Genomic DNA, 18,296 nt, shown 5'->3' with positions numbered 1-18,296 from the left:
GTTCTGGATGGTGAGGCCTGGCAAACGGCCTTATGTCAGGTGGAAGCTATAATGAATGATAGACCCATCACAATAATAACAAATGACTTAAATGATGTGGAACCTTTAACACCTAATCATTTGCTTCTACTCAAAACCAACCATGTCATGCCTTCTGGACTGTTCGAGAAAGAGGATCTGTACTCTAGAAGGAGATGGAGACAGGTGGTCAGACTGATCTTTTCAGGAAGAGATGGGTCAGGGAATACCTTCCGATCATGCAACAACGAAATAAATGGAATGAAAGGAAAAGGAACTTTCTACCCGGAGACCTTGTTGTTATCGTGGGTTCGGCTTCTAGAAACTCCTGGGTTCTAGGACGGATTGTAAAGACCATGCCAGAAAGTAAAGGACTCGTCCGCAGTGTCCGAGTTAAAACAAGAACAAGTGTTCTACAGAGACCTTCAACAAGCTCTGTCTGCTGCTGGAAGCTGAAGAGTAGCTGGAGCTGGACAATAGTTTGAAAAGGATTATATGAACTTAAATATTAACTTTATCTATGGACTCTAATGGAAAATTGAAAAGAAAATGAGAAAAAAGGATGTAATATACAGCTATTTGTGTTTGAATATTGGCTCTATTGAATAATTGCTGTACTCAAAGCAATTAGGGGCTGGAGTTTTAGAGCCATATATTTTGTTTTGATTACAAATCATGTTATTTCATTTATTGATTTTGATCTAAAGACTTACCTTTACCATATGAATGGATGTTATATTTATATTTGAAATTATGCTTTTCTTTGGGAATTATTAAGCTGATCAGCTGGTATAAGAGGAAGGGGCGGGACTGAGACTCGGGTTGTATTTTTGTTATCTAGAACGGGACATCGGCACAGTCTTTGACCTCACGTTATAGCTCACCTTATAGCTCATAGACTTATGATTTTGTTAAGTTTGATAAAAAAGGGAAAATAAAATCGACAAAATGTTGGAAATCGAATCAACGTGTGAGTCAATACGGAGTCCTGTAACGTGGCACAGAAGACAGCAGGAACAAGGAACAGGCCACCACAGACCCATTGGCTCACAGTGCTGTCAATCTCATTGTGGTCGGTATAGTTAAATTATATAGGCTCTAAGGAATCAAAGGCGGGCTCATTGACTGAAATCGCCCAATCCATTGCGGAGATAGAGACTTGCGTTTTTTTTGCATGGGGTTTTCAGGGCACAGAGCATTTGGTTTGGCATTGTGTGTGCTACTGCTGTATTTGGATGTATTAATCATCATTAGTGATGTAGAAGTGAAATACGGAGTAGTAGCGGCGGAGGAGGCGTGGTTAGGCTCAGCTGCGGAGGGGAGTGGGGGGGGAGTGGCTCAGGGAACAGGTGCCTGGGGGAGGCCTAATTGGCTTCAGCTGGAACTAATCAGATGTTTTGTGTTGTCTCTATATTAAGCTGAGTAGGGATGGATACAACAGGAGAGTAGAGCAGCGACTGCTAGAGTGCACAATAAAAGCATTACTAACTGATACCTTGAGTGGGCTCGATCATTGGTGCTTGGGGAAAACTCGGAAAGGTAACACATTCCTAGTACATAAACATTTGTAATAAATTAAAATGGCACACAAATTTACAAAATGACAGATTTGGAGATCTCGCCTGAACTGTCTGTATTAACTTCTGCTTCCGTTTATTTATCAAAGTTGACCATTGCAGAGAGACTGCACATATTTTTGCTATGATTTGGGAGAGGTTTAGACAGGCAGCTGCATAATTCCAAAGAGATAATCACACTGAAAGTGCTTTTTAATTTGACAAACCTGAAACCTTTTAATTTGTGCTCAGATTTATCACTAAGCAGGGCAGCCTCAAGAAGAGCCCCTAACATGTGAATACTGAAATGTTCTACACTGATATATATACTACAGTAAACGTATTGTTTCACTTCCGCTCACCAGCGTGTTTGTTATCCGGTAGCATATTCTTGCAGCTCCAGCTAAACCAAGTTAATTGTGTGATATTCTTTAGTACAAGCGGCTGATTACCTGCTGTACATCTTAAACACTAATAGCTCTCTACTTCTTTTAGCGACTTCTCGCTTAAATCCAACAGTTTTATTTGCACGTTGTTCAGTTCTGCTAACATTAGCTCCCGTACTTTTACTTAGCAGCTAGCAATTGCCCTTAATGATAACGGTATTTGTAATAAGTGTAGTTTATTTGCTAGGTTGGAGGCAGTTCTCAGTGGGGTAGATGCACGGCTCTGCACATCAAAGCTCAGACATTAGCTACATTAGTTAGCCTGCCCCACCCATAGCCGGTGCGGACCAACCAGACGTAGCTTCTGCTAACTGTTCCCTAGCAGCCCCCGAGCAGCTGGAAGAATGGGTAACTAACGAAGGAAGCAGAAGTCTAAACAGGAGCCCATGGTGCACCACCAACCTCTTCAAGTTTCTAACCGGGTTCCGGACTTAATCCATGACCCAGAGTTCAGATCAGGAAACAGAAGCAGAGTTGTAGTCTTACACTCTTCTCTGCACTTCCATTCGAGCAGTTACCCCACCCTTAACCTTAACTCTACAGAGACTGTGTCTGTCCCACGGCCACTTAAATTAATTAAATCTAAATAAAACCAGAAGAGGAGTCGTACAAAATAACCTCATACAGGTTAACATCACTACTGCAACAGTGCAACGAAACAGGATAATTAAATGTGGACTCCTAAATATTAGATCTCTGTCATCTAAAGCTGTATTAGTCAATTATTTAATATCAGTCAATATTTATTTAATTTGTATTACTGAAACCTGGCTGAGTAATGAAGAATATGTCAGCCTAAATGAATCAACTCCTCCAAGTCATATTAATACTCACATTCCTCGAGGCACCGGCCGAGGAAGTGGAGTAGCAGCCATCTTTGACTCAAGCCTATTGATAAATCCTAAACCTAAATTAAACTAAAAGTCATTGTTCTTAGTCTTTCACATCCAACCTGGAAAACAATACAGGCAATTATATTTGTTATACGGTACCAGGCCCCAGGTCCGTATTTCAGAATTTCTTTCAAGTTTAGTCCTTAAAACTGATAGATTATAATATTCATGTGGATGCCGATAATGATAGCCTTAGTGCTGCATTTATCTCAATATTAGATTTGATTGGCAAGGAGTACAGAAATCGACTCACTGCCCTCGACTTTACTGAGAATGGCACTAGACTCTATAGCCCCTCTATAAAAGAAGATAATAAAACAAAGGAAGTTTGTTCATGGAATAACCCTCAGACCCACAAATTAAAACAAACATCACGAAAGCTTGAAAGCATAGGATGTTCCACTAATTAGAAGTATCTTGGTTAGTTTTGCGGGAGTCTAAAAAACAAAAAGAAGGCTCTCCGTAATGGCACAACAGCCTATTGCTCATCATAATAGAGAAAAATAAGAACAAACCTCAGGTTTCACTTTAGCACTGTAGCCAGGCTGACAGAGTCACAAGGCTGATTAAATAAGTTCTACCTTTAATTAGCACCTGTCTACTAGATATTATCAATGTGTCTTTGCTAACAGGCCATGTACCACATTCCTTCAAAGTAGCTGTAATTAAACCTCTCCTGAAAAAAGCCCACTCTTAATCCAGAGGTGTTGGCTAACTACAGACCAATCTCTAACCTTCCCTTTCTCTCTAAGATCCTTGAGAAAGTAGTGGCAAATCAGTTGTGTGACTTTCTGAATCAGAATAGTTTATTTGAGGAGTTTCAGTCAGGATTTAGAAAACACCACAGCACAGTGACAGCACTGGTGAAAATTAATAATGACCTCCTAATTGCATCAGATAAAGGACTCATCTCTGTACTCGTTTTGTTAGACCTTAGTGCTGCGTTCGACACCATTGATCATGACATCCTATTACAGAGATTGGATCAGTCGATTGGCATTTCAGGTACCGCACTAAGTTGGTTTAAATCATATTTATCAGATCAATCTCAATTTGTATTTGTAAACGATGAAGCCTCAATGACCACCAACCACTAATCACGGAGTTCCACAAGGTTCTGTGCTTGGACCAATTTTATTTACCTTATATATGTTATATAAGTTATTTTACTGGGCCCTGAACACCTCAGATCAATTATCTGGTGATGTGGTTTCTGTAGATGGCATTGCCCTGGCATCCAACACCACTGTAAAGAATCTCTAGTTATCTTTGACCGAGACTTGCCCTTTAACTCCCACGTTAAGGAAATCTCAAGGATTGCATTTTTCATCTACGTAACATTTCAAAAAGTCAGGCACATCTTGTCTCAAAAAGATGCAGAAAAGCTGGTTCACACTTTTGTTACTTCCAGACTAGATTACTGCAACTCCTTATTATCAGGCTGCTCTAATAAGTTTCTTAAATCCCTCCAGTTGATCCAGAATGCTGCAGCTCGTGTACTCACAAAAACTAAGAAAAGAGATCACATTACTCCTGTATTAGCTGCTCTGCACTGGCTCCCTGTAAAATCAAGAATCACATTTAAAATTCTTCTCCTCACCTACAAAGCCTTGATTGGTGATGCACCATCATATCTTAAGGAGCTTGTAGTACCATATTGCCCACTAGAGAGCTGCGCTCACTAAATGTGGGGCTACTTGTGGTTCCTAGAGTCTTAAAAAGTAGGGATGGGAGCCAGAGCCTTCAGTTATCAAGCTCCTCTTTTATGGAACCAGCTTCCACTTTCAGTCCGGGAGGCAGACACAGTCACCTTATTCAAGAATAGACTTAAGACTTTCCTGTTTGATAGTGCTTATAGTTAGGGCTGAATCAGGTTTGTCCTGGTCGAGCCCCTTGATATGCTGCTATAGGCTTATAGGCTGCTGGGGGATGTTTTAGGATACATTGAGTACCTATCTCCTCTTCTCTCTCTCCTTATGGATGAATTTACATCTCTCCATTTCACCTTATTAACTCTGCTTCCTCCCCGGAGTCGTTGTGACTTCACGTCTCATAGGGTCCATTGGACCTGGAGGTGTCTGATGCCTGGTGAACCGGCCTCCCGCATTGGCCCTGCTGATCGCCCCGGCCCCCACCTCTCTACCTCCTTCTGTTTCATGGATTGGAGTTCCATTCATACATTGTCATATTCATGTAATGTGTTTATGTAACTTTGTAAATGCTGTTCATTCTGTACACATGACATCTATTGCATCTGTCCATCCGGGGAGAGGGATCCTCCTCTGTTGCTCTCCTGAAGGTTTCTTCCCTTTTTTCCCTGTCAAAGGTTATTTTTGGGGAGTTTTCTCTGATCCGATGTGAGGTCAAAGGTCAGGGATGTCGTATGTGTACAGATTGTAAAGCCCTCTGAGGGGAGTTTGTAATTTGTGATATTGGGCTATACAAAATGAACTGACTTGAAAATTGAATTGAATCAGGCTGCTCTAATAAGTCCAGAATGCTGCAGCTCGTGTACTCACAAAAAAGAATAAAAGAGATCAAATTACTTCTGTATTAGCTGCTCTGCACTGGCTCCCTGTAAATCCAGAATTTAAAATTGGAACCAGCTTCACTTTCATTCCGGGAGGCAGACACAGTCACCTCATTTAAGAATAGACTTAAGACTTTCCTCTTTGATAGTGCTTATAGTTAGGGCTGAATCAGGTTTGCCCTGGTCCAGCCCCTAGATATGCTGCTATAGGCTTATAGGCTGCTGGGGGATGTTTTAGGATACACTGAGCACCTATCTCCTCTTCTCTCTCTCCTTCTGTATGAATCAATGTCCCATAAATGCACTTATTAGCATTACTAACTTTTCAGGAGGAAAATAGTTATTGGTTATGTCTGAGGGTCAAAGGTCAGAGGATGTCGTATATGTACAGATTGTATATCCCTCTGAGGATAATGTGTGATTTGTGAATTTGGGCTGTATAAAATAAATGTAATGTTTCTGTTCATCCTCAGTTGTTTTCATGAAACCAGGTAATCAGAGACTTTCTTTGTTGGAACAGATTGGTGGACAACCAACAGATAGACAGACACAGCGGAGCCTCACAGAGTAAACAAGTGAATTTAAAAGATATTCAGCAGTGGAAACCAACTCATTTACTCTTCTATATATTATATTATATATAGTTAAGTGTGCAAGATGTAAGAATGTCAACATGGTAATGTTAACATTATATATAATCATGTCAGCTGAGCCAGACAGTCTTAGATTCCTTTAACTTCATTCATCTTTGTACAGAGAACAAACCATTGTTATTTCTAACAACAAGAATCTAAAACTCTAGCACCACCTTGAAGCAAACATTACTCTTCTGGTCTCATTGGTTGAAGGACATATGGATAGCAAGTTATTTTGATCCATTATTTTTGAAACTTAGTTTACCATGCATATATTTCAGCTCCACCGACAATCCACCTCTTTGCCCATGTTTGGATTAGCCGAGAGTGATGCTGTGTCTTCCCTGAGATATCACGCTCACGATGAAATGGATATAGACTAACATTACCCAGGAAAAAAAACTAATATTGCTAATATTATTAGACTCACAAGTGCTCACAAGTCATATTCAATACTTTGTTCAGTGCAACTTCAACCTGGTCACACTGTTAATGAACTGAACAGTGGTCAAGTGAGCGGTCCTGTGCTTGTGACATTGGCTACTCGACAGGAGCCGTAGAGTAAAACCAAAACAAATAGCTCCAAGGTGTGAACCAAGTCTCATCCTGGCACACCTCAAAACCCTCACCGATCCAATACTGGACCCCCTGCAGTTCGCCTACAGAGCCAACAGGTCTGTTGACGACGCCATCAACATGGCCCTCCCCTACATCCTCCAGCATCTGGACTCCCCAGGAACCTACGCCAGGATCCTGTTTGTGGACTTCAGCTCTGCCTTCAATACTATCATCCTGTCTCTGCTGCATGAAAAAGCTCTCCCAGCTGCACGTGCCCGACCTGCAAGTGGATCTCAGACTTCCTGTCTGACAGGAAGCAACACGTGAGGCTGGGAATGCATATCTCATCCACTCGGACCATCAGCACCGGATCCCCCCCAAGGCTGCGTTCTTTCCCCTCTGCTCTTCTCTCTGTATACCAACAGCTGCACCTCCATTCACCAGTCGTCAAGCTTCTGAAGGTCGCGGATGACACCACCCTCATTGGTCTCATCTCTGGTGGGGATGAGTTTGCCTACAGGTAGGAGACTGACCATCTGCTGACCTGGTGCAGCCAGAACACCTGGTGCTCAACGCCCTAAAGACAGTGGAGATGGTTGTGGACTTCAGGAAGAACGCAGCCCCCCACCCGACCCCCTCACCCTGTGTGACTCCACGGTCAACTTGGTGGAGTCCTTCCGCTTCCTGGGCTCCACCATATACCAGGACCTCAAGTGGGAGCTGAACATCAGCTCCATCTAGGGTTGCAAAGGGGCGGAAAGTTTCCGGTAATTTCCAGAAAGTTTCCACGGGAAACTTTGGCTCGGGAATTTTGGTAATTTAAAAAAAAAAAAATGTGCCTACGTTTTTTGCAAAAGCATATAACAGGGAACTTAAATGTAGTTGAGAATAAGACTATGCACGCCAAGCTCAGCTGGACCCTGAATGCAGCTGGTTGGGAACATTGTCTGCCAGAAACATAAAACGTTCTGTTGTTTTGAACATCTTTGTCATCAGTGTTGTCTGAACGTTTCAGCCCTATGCCTGGCAAGTGTGAGAGCGCCGAGTTGCGTAGAGGCCAAGAGCGGTATTGCAGACAGATAGAGATGTCAACTAGAAAGAGCATTTCCTGCTTAAAATGCGTTGGAATGCAAAAAGCTGAAGCTTAAAGTGAAATATTTGAAAATAGCCGAATATAGCTGAAAATAGGGAGGGAAAGAGAGACAGACAGGGAGAGAGGGAGGGAGGACAGAGAGGGAGATGGAGAAAGAAAGAGGGGAGAGGGGGGAGACAGACAGAGAGAGTTGTTAGAGGCAGAGGGGGACAGAGAGAGGGGACAGAGAGACAGACAGAGAGAGAGAGAGGTGTGTGTCTGTCAAACTGCACTAATGAGAACACCTGTGTGTGTGTGTGACTCGTGGGGCTTTTATTTTGAAAGGGAAGACAGAAAGACAGACAGCCTGTAGCTGCTCTGTGTGTGTGTGTGTGTGAGTGTGTGAGACTGCTCTGATTAGCTGACTTGAAGCACCTGTTCATGAGTGACTGAGTTTTTGCTTTGAAGAATATCTCCCATAGCCTCCAATTCATTTATTTTTTTCGAAAATCTTAATATCATATAGAACTTCAAAAGCAAGACCCCAACATAATTATATTTCCTGAGACACAAGACTCTTGCGAACCCATAAATACCGCTTGTGGGTCTGAATGTTACACGATGTGTCTCTAGTCGCGATTTACAAATCAGGTGCGATCATCTGTGAGAAGATGTTTGAGGGAAAGATATCATGGGGCTCTATGGGGCAGAGCGTGGACTTGCTCCCTCGTTCAGGGTTCTCCTGACAAATGTGGGAAACATCGTGGATTCTATCGACACATGTGAGGACCAGCACAAGAATCCCTACGTTTTGATCCATAAATGTGTAAAAAAGAGTAAACAGTGTGGCCGTAGTGACGATTTACAAATATTTTTTGTTTAAGATTCGAAATCCTCTGTCCACTCTAAGCGATGACATCACAGCTCTAAAGCTTCCACACACACACTCATTGAAAACTCTCAAACGAGCTGAAAAACACATACAACTAAAACTGGGACGAGTTAAATAAGTATAAAAAGCTATCAAAAAAAGCTAAATTATAAAGATATAAAGGTAAGGATTTTATCAACATTTTAAGATTTTAAAGTTGAAACAGTTTAAGCGGATTTTAAGTTTTCCTCCATAGGAACCCATTCATTTTTTATTCCATAAAAAAACTAATTATTTGAAGATGTGAAAAGATAAAACATATATGAAAATATACAGTAATAGTTGAAGGTTCTGTCAACATTTTAAAATTGAAATGGTGTCTTTAGCTAAAAGTATGAAGATGTTATAAGGTTTTAAAAGTTTAAGATTTCTCCATTGTGATCCCATTTTTAAAAAAACTAGAAAAATATATAATTTTTAAGATTTGAAAAGTTGAAAAAGTCTTTCTGCTTGATTCCCGAAGGAGTTGAATTTTTTAATATTTGAACGGTTTCTATAGTTGAATATATGACAGGAAGAGATACAGTTCAAAATACGTACGGAAGAAATAGTGGAAGAAGAATAGTTTGATAAAGATTACAAGAACAATAGTTGGACTGCGGAAGCATTCCAACTAATTACAAGAACAATAGTTGGACTGCTGAAGCATTCCAACTAATTATAGCTCACAACATATTGAAAAAAATAACTGAACTAGTTCATTCTTTGGAGCTGTGAACTTAGTTCAAAATGTTGAATTATGAACTGAACTAGTTAATTTTAAAATGTGTGAACTATGAACTGAACTAGTTAATTTTAAAATGTGTGAACTATGAACTGAACTAGTTCATGTAGAAAGTGAACTTTCCCAACACTGTTTGTCATTACCTAGCATATTGATTACTTGGTAAACTGAAGCCATGTTCATTTTAATACCAAGTTTATTTGTATACAGTAGACTAACTTTTTACATCAGTGAGGAGGACGTTGATGAGGTCCAGGAAGAAAGCATTTAGACCTGAAAGGATTCAGGGAAAAACACTGGGCGGTGATGATCATAGAACACGTTCATGTTTTTGTTGTTCGATGAAAGAATAAAGTTCTACTCACAAAATGTCAAAAATGTCATTTTTAAAAGTTGTATTATACATGTTTGCATGCATGTCTGCTTATGACAAAGGTACATACCGTTAAATTACCCCAAAATTCCCAGTTTATTCCTGTTAATTCCCGTTAATTCCCGTTAATTCCCGTTTATTCCTGTTTATTCCGTTAATTCCCGTGGAAAGTTTCCAACTTTGAATATTCCCGGAATTTTGCAAACCCTGGCTCCATCACTAAAAAGGCGCAGCAGAGGATGTACCGCCTGAGGCTGCTGAAGAATTTCAACCTGCCAAAGACAATGATGGCACACTTTTACACGGCCATCATTGAGTCCATCCTCTGCTCCTCCATCACCGTCTGGCACGCTGCAGCCAAGGACAAGGACAAGGCAGACTGCAGCGCACCCATTCGCTCTGCAGAGAGGGTGATTGGCTGCAATTCTGCCGTCCCTCCTGGACCTGTTCGCCTCAAGGTCCCTGAAGCGGGTAGAAAGATTGCAGCCGACCGCTCTCACCCTGGACACGAGCTGTTTGAGTCCCTTCCATCTGGCAGGAGGCTGCGGTCCACCAAGTCCAAGACGCACGCCACTCAAACAGCTTCTTCCCGTCAGCAGTCAGGCTCATCAACAGAGCCCGGATCCCCCACTGACGGTCTCTTCCATCCCCGGGTCTATTTACCACCCCTGGACTATTTATTTACTACCCCTGGACTCTTTCATCCCTTGGACCATTTTCCACCGGTCCACTCCTCTGCGCATACCAGCACAATTAAATACACACGTCACTTTAACTTAAACACTACATACAGTAGGAGCTGTGTTCGTCTCCTCGGTAGTAAGTCAGACACGTTCCCCGGTGGGTGTTGGCCTCCGCCAGGGCTGCCCTTTATCACCGGTCCTGTTCGTGACCTTCATGGACAGGATATCTAGGCGCAGCCAGGGGGCGGAGAGGATCCGGTTCGGGAGTCTCGGGATCGCCTCTCTGCTGTTTGCGGATGATGTGGTCCTGTTTGCCTCCTCGGACCGTGACCTCCAGCATTCACTGGGCGTTTTGCAGCCGAGTGCGAAGCGGCAGGGATGAGAGTTAGCACCTCCAAATCTGAGGCCATGGTGCTCTGCCGGAAACCGGCGGATTGCTCCCTCCAGGTGGGGCAAACTGCCTACCCCAAGCGAAGGAGTTCAAGTATCTCGGGGTCTTGTTCACGAGTGAGGGTAAGGTGGAGCGGGAGATCGATAGGCGGATCGGTGCGGCTGCAGCAGTAAAACAGGCGCTGTACCGGTCCGTCTTAGTGAAGAGGGAGCTGAGCCGGAAGGCAAAGCTCTCCATTTACTGGTCGGTCTACGTTCCAACCCTCACCTATGGTCACGAACTCTGGGTCGTGACCGAAAGAACGAGATCTCGGATACAAGCGGCCGAAATGAGCTTCCTCCGTAGGGTGGCCGGGCTCAGCCTTAGAGATAGGGTAAGGAGCTCGGACATCAGGGGGGAGCTTGGAGTCGAGTCGCTGCTCCTTCGTGTCGAAAGGAGTCAGCTGAGGTGGTTCGGGCATCTAGTTAGGATGCCTCCTGGACGCCTCCCATTAGAGGTTTTCCGGGCACGTCCAACTGGTAGGAGGCCCCGGGGAAGACCGAGGACACGCTGGAGGGATTATATCTCCCGGCTGGCCTTGGAACGCCTCGGGATCCCCCAGAATGAGCTGGAAAGTGCTGCGGGTGAGAGGGAAGCCTGGGTCGGCCTGCTGAACCTGCTGCCACCGCGACCCGACCCCGGATAAGCGGGTGATAATGGATGGATGGACTACATACACTTTATAATTGCACTTTATCTTACACTGTACATTTTACATTTTATTCTATGTCTCGTCTGCACTTTGTTGATTGTTTATTTGTTGTCTACTGTTGTTGCTTGTTGTTGCTTGTTGTTGCTTGTTATGTTTGATGTCCTATGTTGCACCACCCACAACGCTGAGTTTGTTATAGGTGTAAACCTACTTGGCTATTAAAAGTTTCTGATTCTGATTCTGAAGTAACAGGGGTGATAACTGGATATCGCCATTCTATACGCTGATTATTACACCACTAGTTTGTGTCTGTGTGTATTATATATATGTGTCTTTGGGACTTTGTGAATTGCCAGACATGTGTGCAGCTGCTGACAGAAAAAAAGCTGTGTTGCATGGCTGTGGTGGTCTGACTTTCTGTGTGTGTTTTGGCAACAGTGGTTCTCTCTCATTCATGTGCAAAACTTGAATGGCCAGGCCACAGGATTCTAAACTACAGGTTGGAAAGTTTTAATTAAATAAATAATGAAAAGAAAAAAAGAATAAGACTGTGCTTACTGTTTTGCTGAGGTAACCAGTGGAGATATTCCTGCATTGTTTGTCTTCAGAGTGGCAGCATCCCCCACATCTGTAGACGGACACACAGGGTGGTTTATAGAAGATGTTGGTGGCAAGCCCCGAACTCCCTGCCCACGTCGACACACACTTCCCTGGCATGCACTGAGTCTTCCTCCACTCCGACTCTATACCTGCACACACACAGAAAGTCAGACCACCACATCCATGCAACACAGTATGGCAATGCACAAAGGCACAAATACACACGTATATAATACACACAGACACAAACTAGTGGTCTCTATATTTGTATATTCCAATGTGGCCTAGTCAAAACTGTTGAGTACAACGTGAGTCATCACCAAACTGTCAACAATAAGGTGGAGCCAATATGAGCGGTCATGACGGATGTTGGTATACAGATTATTCCTAATATAACATGTTAACATATAATCCACTGCATATGCTCAGACACTTTGTGGAGAGCTAAACATAATTGTGTCTAAGCAAACATTTTGGAAGAAAACATTAATGTAGTATTACTATATATTAATCAAACCTTTAGGCCACTTTCTTAGTTGATTCTATGAAAGGTCCTCAAAAGGACAAGAACAGCCTTAAATGCAGTACATTCCCTTAATGGAAGCTGTTTTGATGACAAAGCATGACAGAAATAATATTTTTTTTAAATGAGAACACACTTTTCAGGACATCCAAGTTGAGGTACGCAGCAGCAAATATTGGCTCTTCTGTATCGGCCAGCGGCCTCAGTAGGCGAGGTTGGAGCTTGAAGGCGGGAGGGGCAGCAGATAGTTTGGATCTGCACTTCAGAGCGGCCCAGTATGATGGATAAATAAGACTCATCAGTTCATCCACATTAGAAGCTGAACGCAACTTCTCCTCCATATCTGGCTTTGGGGGAGAGTCCTAAAAGAGACAAGAGACACTTTTAGTGAGATTACTGCTGGTATTCTTTTTCAGTACACAACTTGAATACTCAACTACTGACTGGCCAAGAAACACTCTGCTGCACCTGAAGGAAACATCCCAAATCCTTTTTCTAGTTAAAATGAATTCAGTATATCAACAATATAAACATGTCCTGAGTATATCAACAATATCAACATGTCATGAGCACATCGACAATAACAACTAGTCCTTGAGTATATCTGCTATATCAACAAGTCCTGAGTATATCAACAAGTCTTGCGTATATCAACAATATCAACAAGTCCTGAGTATATCAACATTACATTATCAACAAGTCCTGAGTATATCAACATTATCAACAAGTCCTGAGTATATCAACATTATCAATAAGTCATTCACTTCACCCACGCTTGAGAGGGGGCGTGGCTTATCTCCATGGAAAAAATTCCGCCATTCACCATGGAACAAATAACCACTATTTATGCTTTAATTCAATTCAATTCAATTCAGTTTATTTTGTATAGCCCAATATCACAAATTACAGATTTGCCTTAGAGGGCTTTACAATCTGTACACATACGACATCCCTGACCTTTGACCTCACATCGGATCAGGAAAAACTCCCCAAAAACAACCTTTCACAGGGAAAAAAGGGAAGAAACCTTCAGGAGAGCAACAGAGGAGGATCCCTCTCCCCGGGTGGACAGAAGCAATAGATGTCATGTGTACAGAATAAACAGCATTATAAAGTTACATAAACACATTACATAAATATGACAAATGGAACTCCAATCCATGAAACAGAAGGAGGTAGAGAGGAGGCGCATCAGCAGGGCCAACGCGGGAGGCCGGCTCACCAGGCATCAGACACCTCCAGGTCCAATGGACCCTATGAGACGTGAAGTCACAATGACTCCGGGGAGGAAGCAGAGTTAATAAGGTGCAATGGAGAGATGTAAATTCATCCATAAGGAGAGAGAAAAGAGGAGATAGGTGCTCAGTGTATCCTAAAACATCCCCCAGCAGCCTATAAGCCTATAGCAGCATATCTAGGGGCTTGACCAGGGCAAACCTGATTCAGCCCTAACTATAAGCACTATCAAACATGAAAGTCTTAAGTCTATTCTTAAATGAGGTGACTGTGTCTGCCTCCCGGACTGAAAGTGGAAGCTGGTTCCATAAAAGAGGAGCTTGATAACTGAAGGCTCTGGCTCCCATCCTACTTTTTAGGACGCTAGGAACCACAAGTAGCCCCGCATTTAGTGAGCGCAGCTCTCTAGTGGGGCAATATGGTACTACAAGCTCCTTAAGATATGATGTTGCATCACCAATCAAGGCTTTGTAGGTGAGGAGGAGAATTTTAAATGTGATTCTTAATTTCACAGGGAGCCATTGCAGAGCAGCTAATACAGGAGTCATGTGATCTCTTTTCTTAGTTTGTGTGAGTACACGAGCTGCAGCATTCTGGATCTAAAATAACTATCTAAACTCTTTCAGAACAAGTAGATAATATATATGTGTATATTCATGTATGTGGAGATGACCATATAGAACTTTTATTGCATTTACACGGACATGGTCATGGAACGTAATGAATACATCCATGAGTTCCACCAAAACCACGGCATACAGCTGCTTTCCCGATGTTCTGCATCAGCGACACTATAGAACAATGTACCAGAATGTACCACAATGTACCACAATGTACAACACTGTACCACGATGTACAACAATGTACCACAATGTACCAAACTGTACAACGATGAACCACAATGTACCACACTGTACCACAATGTACCACAAGGCTCTGTAAACAGGCTGTGAGACAGTCAATGTGTGGTGTTCAATGTAGGCTCCAGAAGGTGTTTAATAAATGATTCCTTGTGGGCAGAATGGATGGCGCTCATATAGGAAGTCATCATGACGTCATAAGAACTGTCTCCCTATAAAACGTTAATCTAACTAATATCGCTCCTTCATCAATGAGGAAGTGAGCTGCCACTTTCTCCAGGGGGCGTGGCCAGATTATCCAGCTAGACTTAATGAGCCTGCGCTGGAGCAGGCTAAAAAAATGTTATGTGTTGCTATGGTGATTTTTCCAAACTTGCTTCGAGGAACCGAAATTGTGGTACATTGTTCTACAGTGTCGGCGATGCAGGACATCGGGAAAGCCGCTGTATGCCGTGGTGTTGGTGGAACTCATGGATGTGTTCATTACGTTCCCTGACCATGTCCGTGTAAATGCAATAAAAGTTCTATATGGTCATCTCCACATACATTAATATGCACATATATATTATCTACTTGTTCTGAAAGAGTTGAGAGTTATTTTAGATCTCATTGGATGATGCATGTCAATGAGCCGATACATTTTCCCAACACTGATGCTGCGTTCACACCAAAAGTGTTACGAGTAGATTCTATGAAAGTCAAAGACAGACGAATGGATGTGATTTGTGAATAAAGAGGATTTTCATCCACTTATCTAGACGTAGTCAGTGAAAGTCACCGAGCTGTGTGAGCCTATATGGGTGATGTTATGTATAAATATATATATATATGATATTAATGTTATGAACCCAAACACGAGGGCATTAGATGTTCCGACGTTTGTGGGATGTCCACAACAAGTATAAAGCAGAAATAGTGGTTATTTTTTAATCCATGGTGAATGGCGGAAGTTAGAAATGTTTCCATGGAGATAAGCCACGCCCCCTCTCAAGCGCGAGTGAAGTGAATGAATTGATTAGATTTTGCATATTTGTTTATGATCATCTCTTGCTCGTCAGCAGAGAAAAAAAGACTATTCCTTTGAGTTTATTTGCCTTTGTGCTGTTAGTAAATCATGTTTCTGTGATCGATGCTTCCCCCTTTTGAAGTCGGACGGACACGCGCAACTATCCTGTGAACTGACATCTGGCTCGAATTAACGAGATGGTTTGAGGGGGGATCAGCCTTTGAGAAACCGGGATAGCCTGATGTCAATCATCATGTTAATTTTAGCTCGCTAATACGACATTTGATCGACTTTGTTGAGCCACGTACGAGAAATAGGGCCCTGGTCTGAGTATATCAACAATATCAAAAAGTGCTGAGTATATCAGCAAGTCCCGAGTATATCGACAATATTAACAAGTCCCGAGAATATCAACAATATCAAAAAGTGCTGAGTATATCAACAAGTCCTGAGTATATCAACATTATCAACAAGTCCTGAGTATATCAACATTATCAACAAGTCCTGAGTGTCTCCTCAATATCAACAAGTCCTGAATGTATCCACAATATCAACAAGTCCTGAGTATATCTGCAATATCAACAAGTCCTGAGTATATCAACATTATCAACAAGTCCTGAGTGTCTCCTCAATATCAACAAGTCCTGAATGTATCCACAATATCAACAAGTCCTGAATGTATCCACAATATCAACAAGTCCTGAGTATATCTGCAATATCAACAAGTCCTGAGTATATCAACATTATCAACAAGTTCTGAGTATATTAACAAGTCCTGAGTATATCAACAAGTCCTGAATATATCAACATTATCAACAAGTCCTGAGTGTATCCAAAATATCAACAAGTCCTGAGTGTATCCACAAGTCTTGTGTATATCAACGCAAGATTCCAATCTGTAATTGTGCATGTGCCTTTTCTTTCCTCTATCGTTAGCCATTATTCAAAGGCTCACTCACGAGATTCATCACATGTGCTACAAAAGATGCAAACATTTGCTGGTTTTCTGCCCCCATTAAAAAACGCAAATCAATCATAACACACCCAACTAATTAATGACCAAATCGTTGCCAAATATGTTTAGAATTGATTTTAACCAATTTAATCGTTTAGTTGTTGTGAATATTTAGAATATTTTCAGAAAGAGACCTGAACTAGTCTTGCTGATTGACATAAAACCACAGGGAAAAAGCAAACAGTACCTCTGCCACAAGAGAACCCACGGGTTTATACTTGTTCTGCCGTTGCTCTTCTTCTACACTTTTAAAACAAAAAGAAAATAAGGAGGACTTTTACAAAAAAGGCACAGAGATGTTTGTCCAGAAGGATAGACGAATGGACTTAATTTACAAATCAAGGTGCAAGATGCATACACCACAATAGGCTATATAGACTATTTTCTATTTGTATTGAATGAGTATAAATTGTGGAATTGCAATGGCAAATTAAAAGCAGACGGAAGGTGCATAGGAAAATCGCTCTTTCTCTGAACCACTATGAATTGGTGGAATCAAATATGTACCTTACTTATGTGTGTGTACAGAATGCTGATATGAAATATGAAAAACAACCAGTCGTCAATGTGCAAGCTGCAAATTGAATGATGATTTAAGGTGCTCTAATGTTCATATATTTGTAAATGTGCCGCACCACGTCACTGAATATGTGATAGGTGATAAGTAATAGGTGTAGTGGCCATTTGTCCAATAAATCAAAAACAAACATAAATCAAATTGCCACTGACGCATCATGGGTTTGTGTTTACGCAGTCAAATGAAAGCATTGTCCATTCAGGATTCCGTTTTTCTGATCATTTATTTAACTAACAAATTAACAAAACAAGCAAACAAACAAAAGAACAAAGGAACTCCTAACGCTGCCTCTCCTGCGCTGGTAAAAAAAAAACATAGGCCTACCCAGGTGCATGCTGGTCCTGTACCTGCCTACTCCTACATATAACCACAGGTGCCCACAGTGATACCCAATTAATGAACAAAAGAACAACCAAAAGTGTATCCTAAAATGTTTTAGGATACACTGAGCACCTATCTCCTCTTCTCTCTCTCCTTATGGATGAATTTACATCTCTCCATTGCACCTTATTAACTCTGCTTCCTCCCCGGAGTCGTTGTGACTTCACGTCTCATAGGGTCCATTGGACCTGGAGGTGTCTGATGCCTGGTGAACCGGCCTCCCGCGTTGGCCCTGCTGATGCGCCTCCTCTCTACCTCCTTCTGTTTCATGGATTGGAGTTCCATTCATACATTGTCATATTCATGTAACTTTGTAAATGCTGTTCATTCTGTACACATGACATCTATTGCTTCTGTCCATCCGGGGAGAGGGATCCTCCTCTGTTGCTCTCCTGAAGGTTTACTTCCCTTTTTTCCCTCCATCCATCCATCCATTTTCAATACCGCTTATCCTCATTAGGGTCGCGGGGGCGCTGGAGCCTATCCCAGCTGACATAGGGCAAAGGCAGGGGACACCCTGGACAGGCCGCCAGTCCATTGAGGGCACATGTAGGGACATACAACCATTCACTCTCACATTCACACCTGTGGGCAATT

The 18,296-nt window shown here is 42.2% G+C and overlaps 1 protein-coding gene across 1 annotated transcript in view; it reads right to left on the bottom strand.

Moving 5' to 3' along the window:
- Positions 1-18,296, bottom strand: part of vegfc (vascular endothelial growth factor c) — a 102,435-nt gene that overhangs the window by 56,302 nt on the left and 27,837 nt on the right. The window contains 4 exon segments of the mRNA XM_034539355.1: positions 12,060-12,173; positions 12,175-12,212; positions 12,215-12,250; positions 12,761-12,986. Coding sequence (XP_034395246.1) covers positions 12,060-12,173; positions 12,175-12,212; positions 12,215-12,250; positions 12,761-12,986 — 414 coding nt within the window.

The sequence above is a fragment of the Cyclopterus lumpus genome, chromosome 1 (assembly GCF_009769545.1).
Source record: "Cyclopterus lumpus isolate fCycLum1 chromosome 1, fCycLum1.pri, whole genome shotgun sequence".
Taxonomy (NCBI): Eukaryota; Metazoa; Chordata; class Actinopteri; order Perciformes; family Cyclopteridae; genus Cyclopterus; species Cyclopterus lumpus.
Note: the sequence above shows the minus strand (reverse complement) of the source record. Positions and strands in the feature narration are given on the sequence as shown.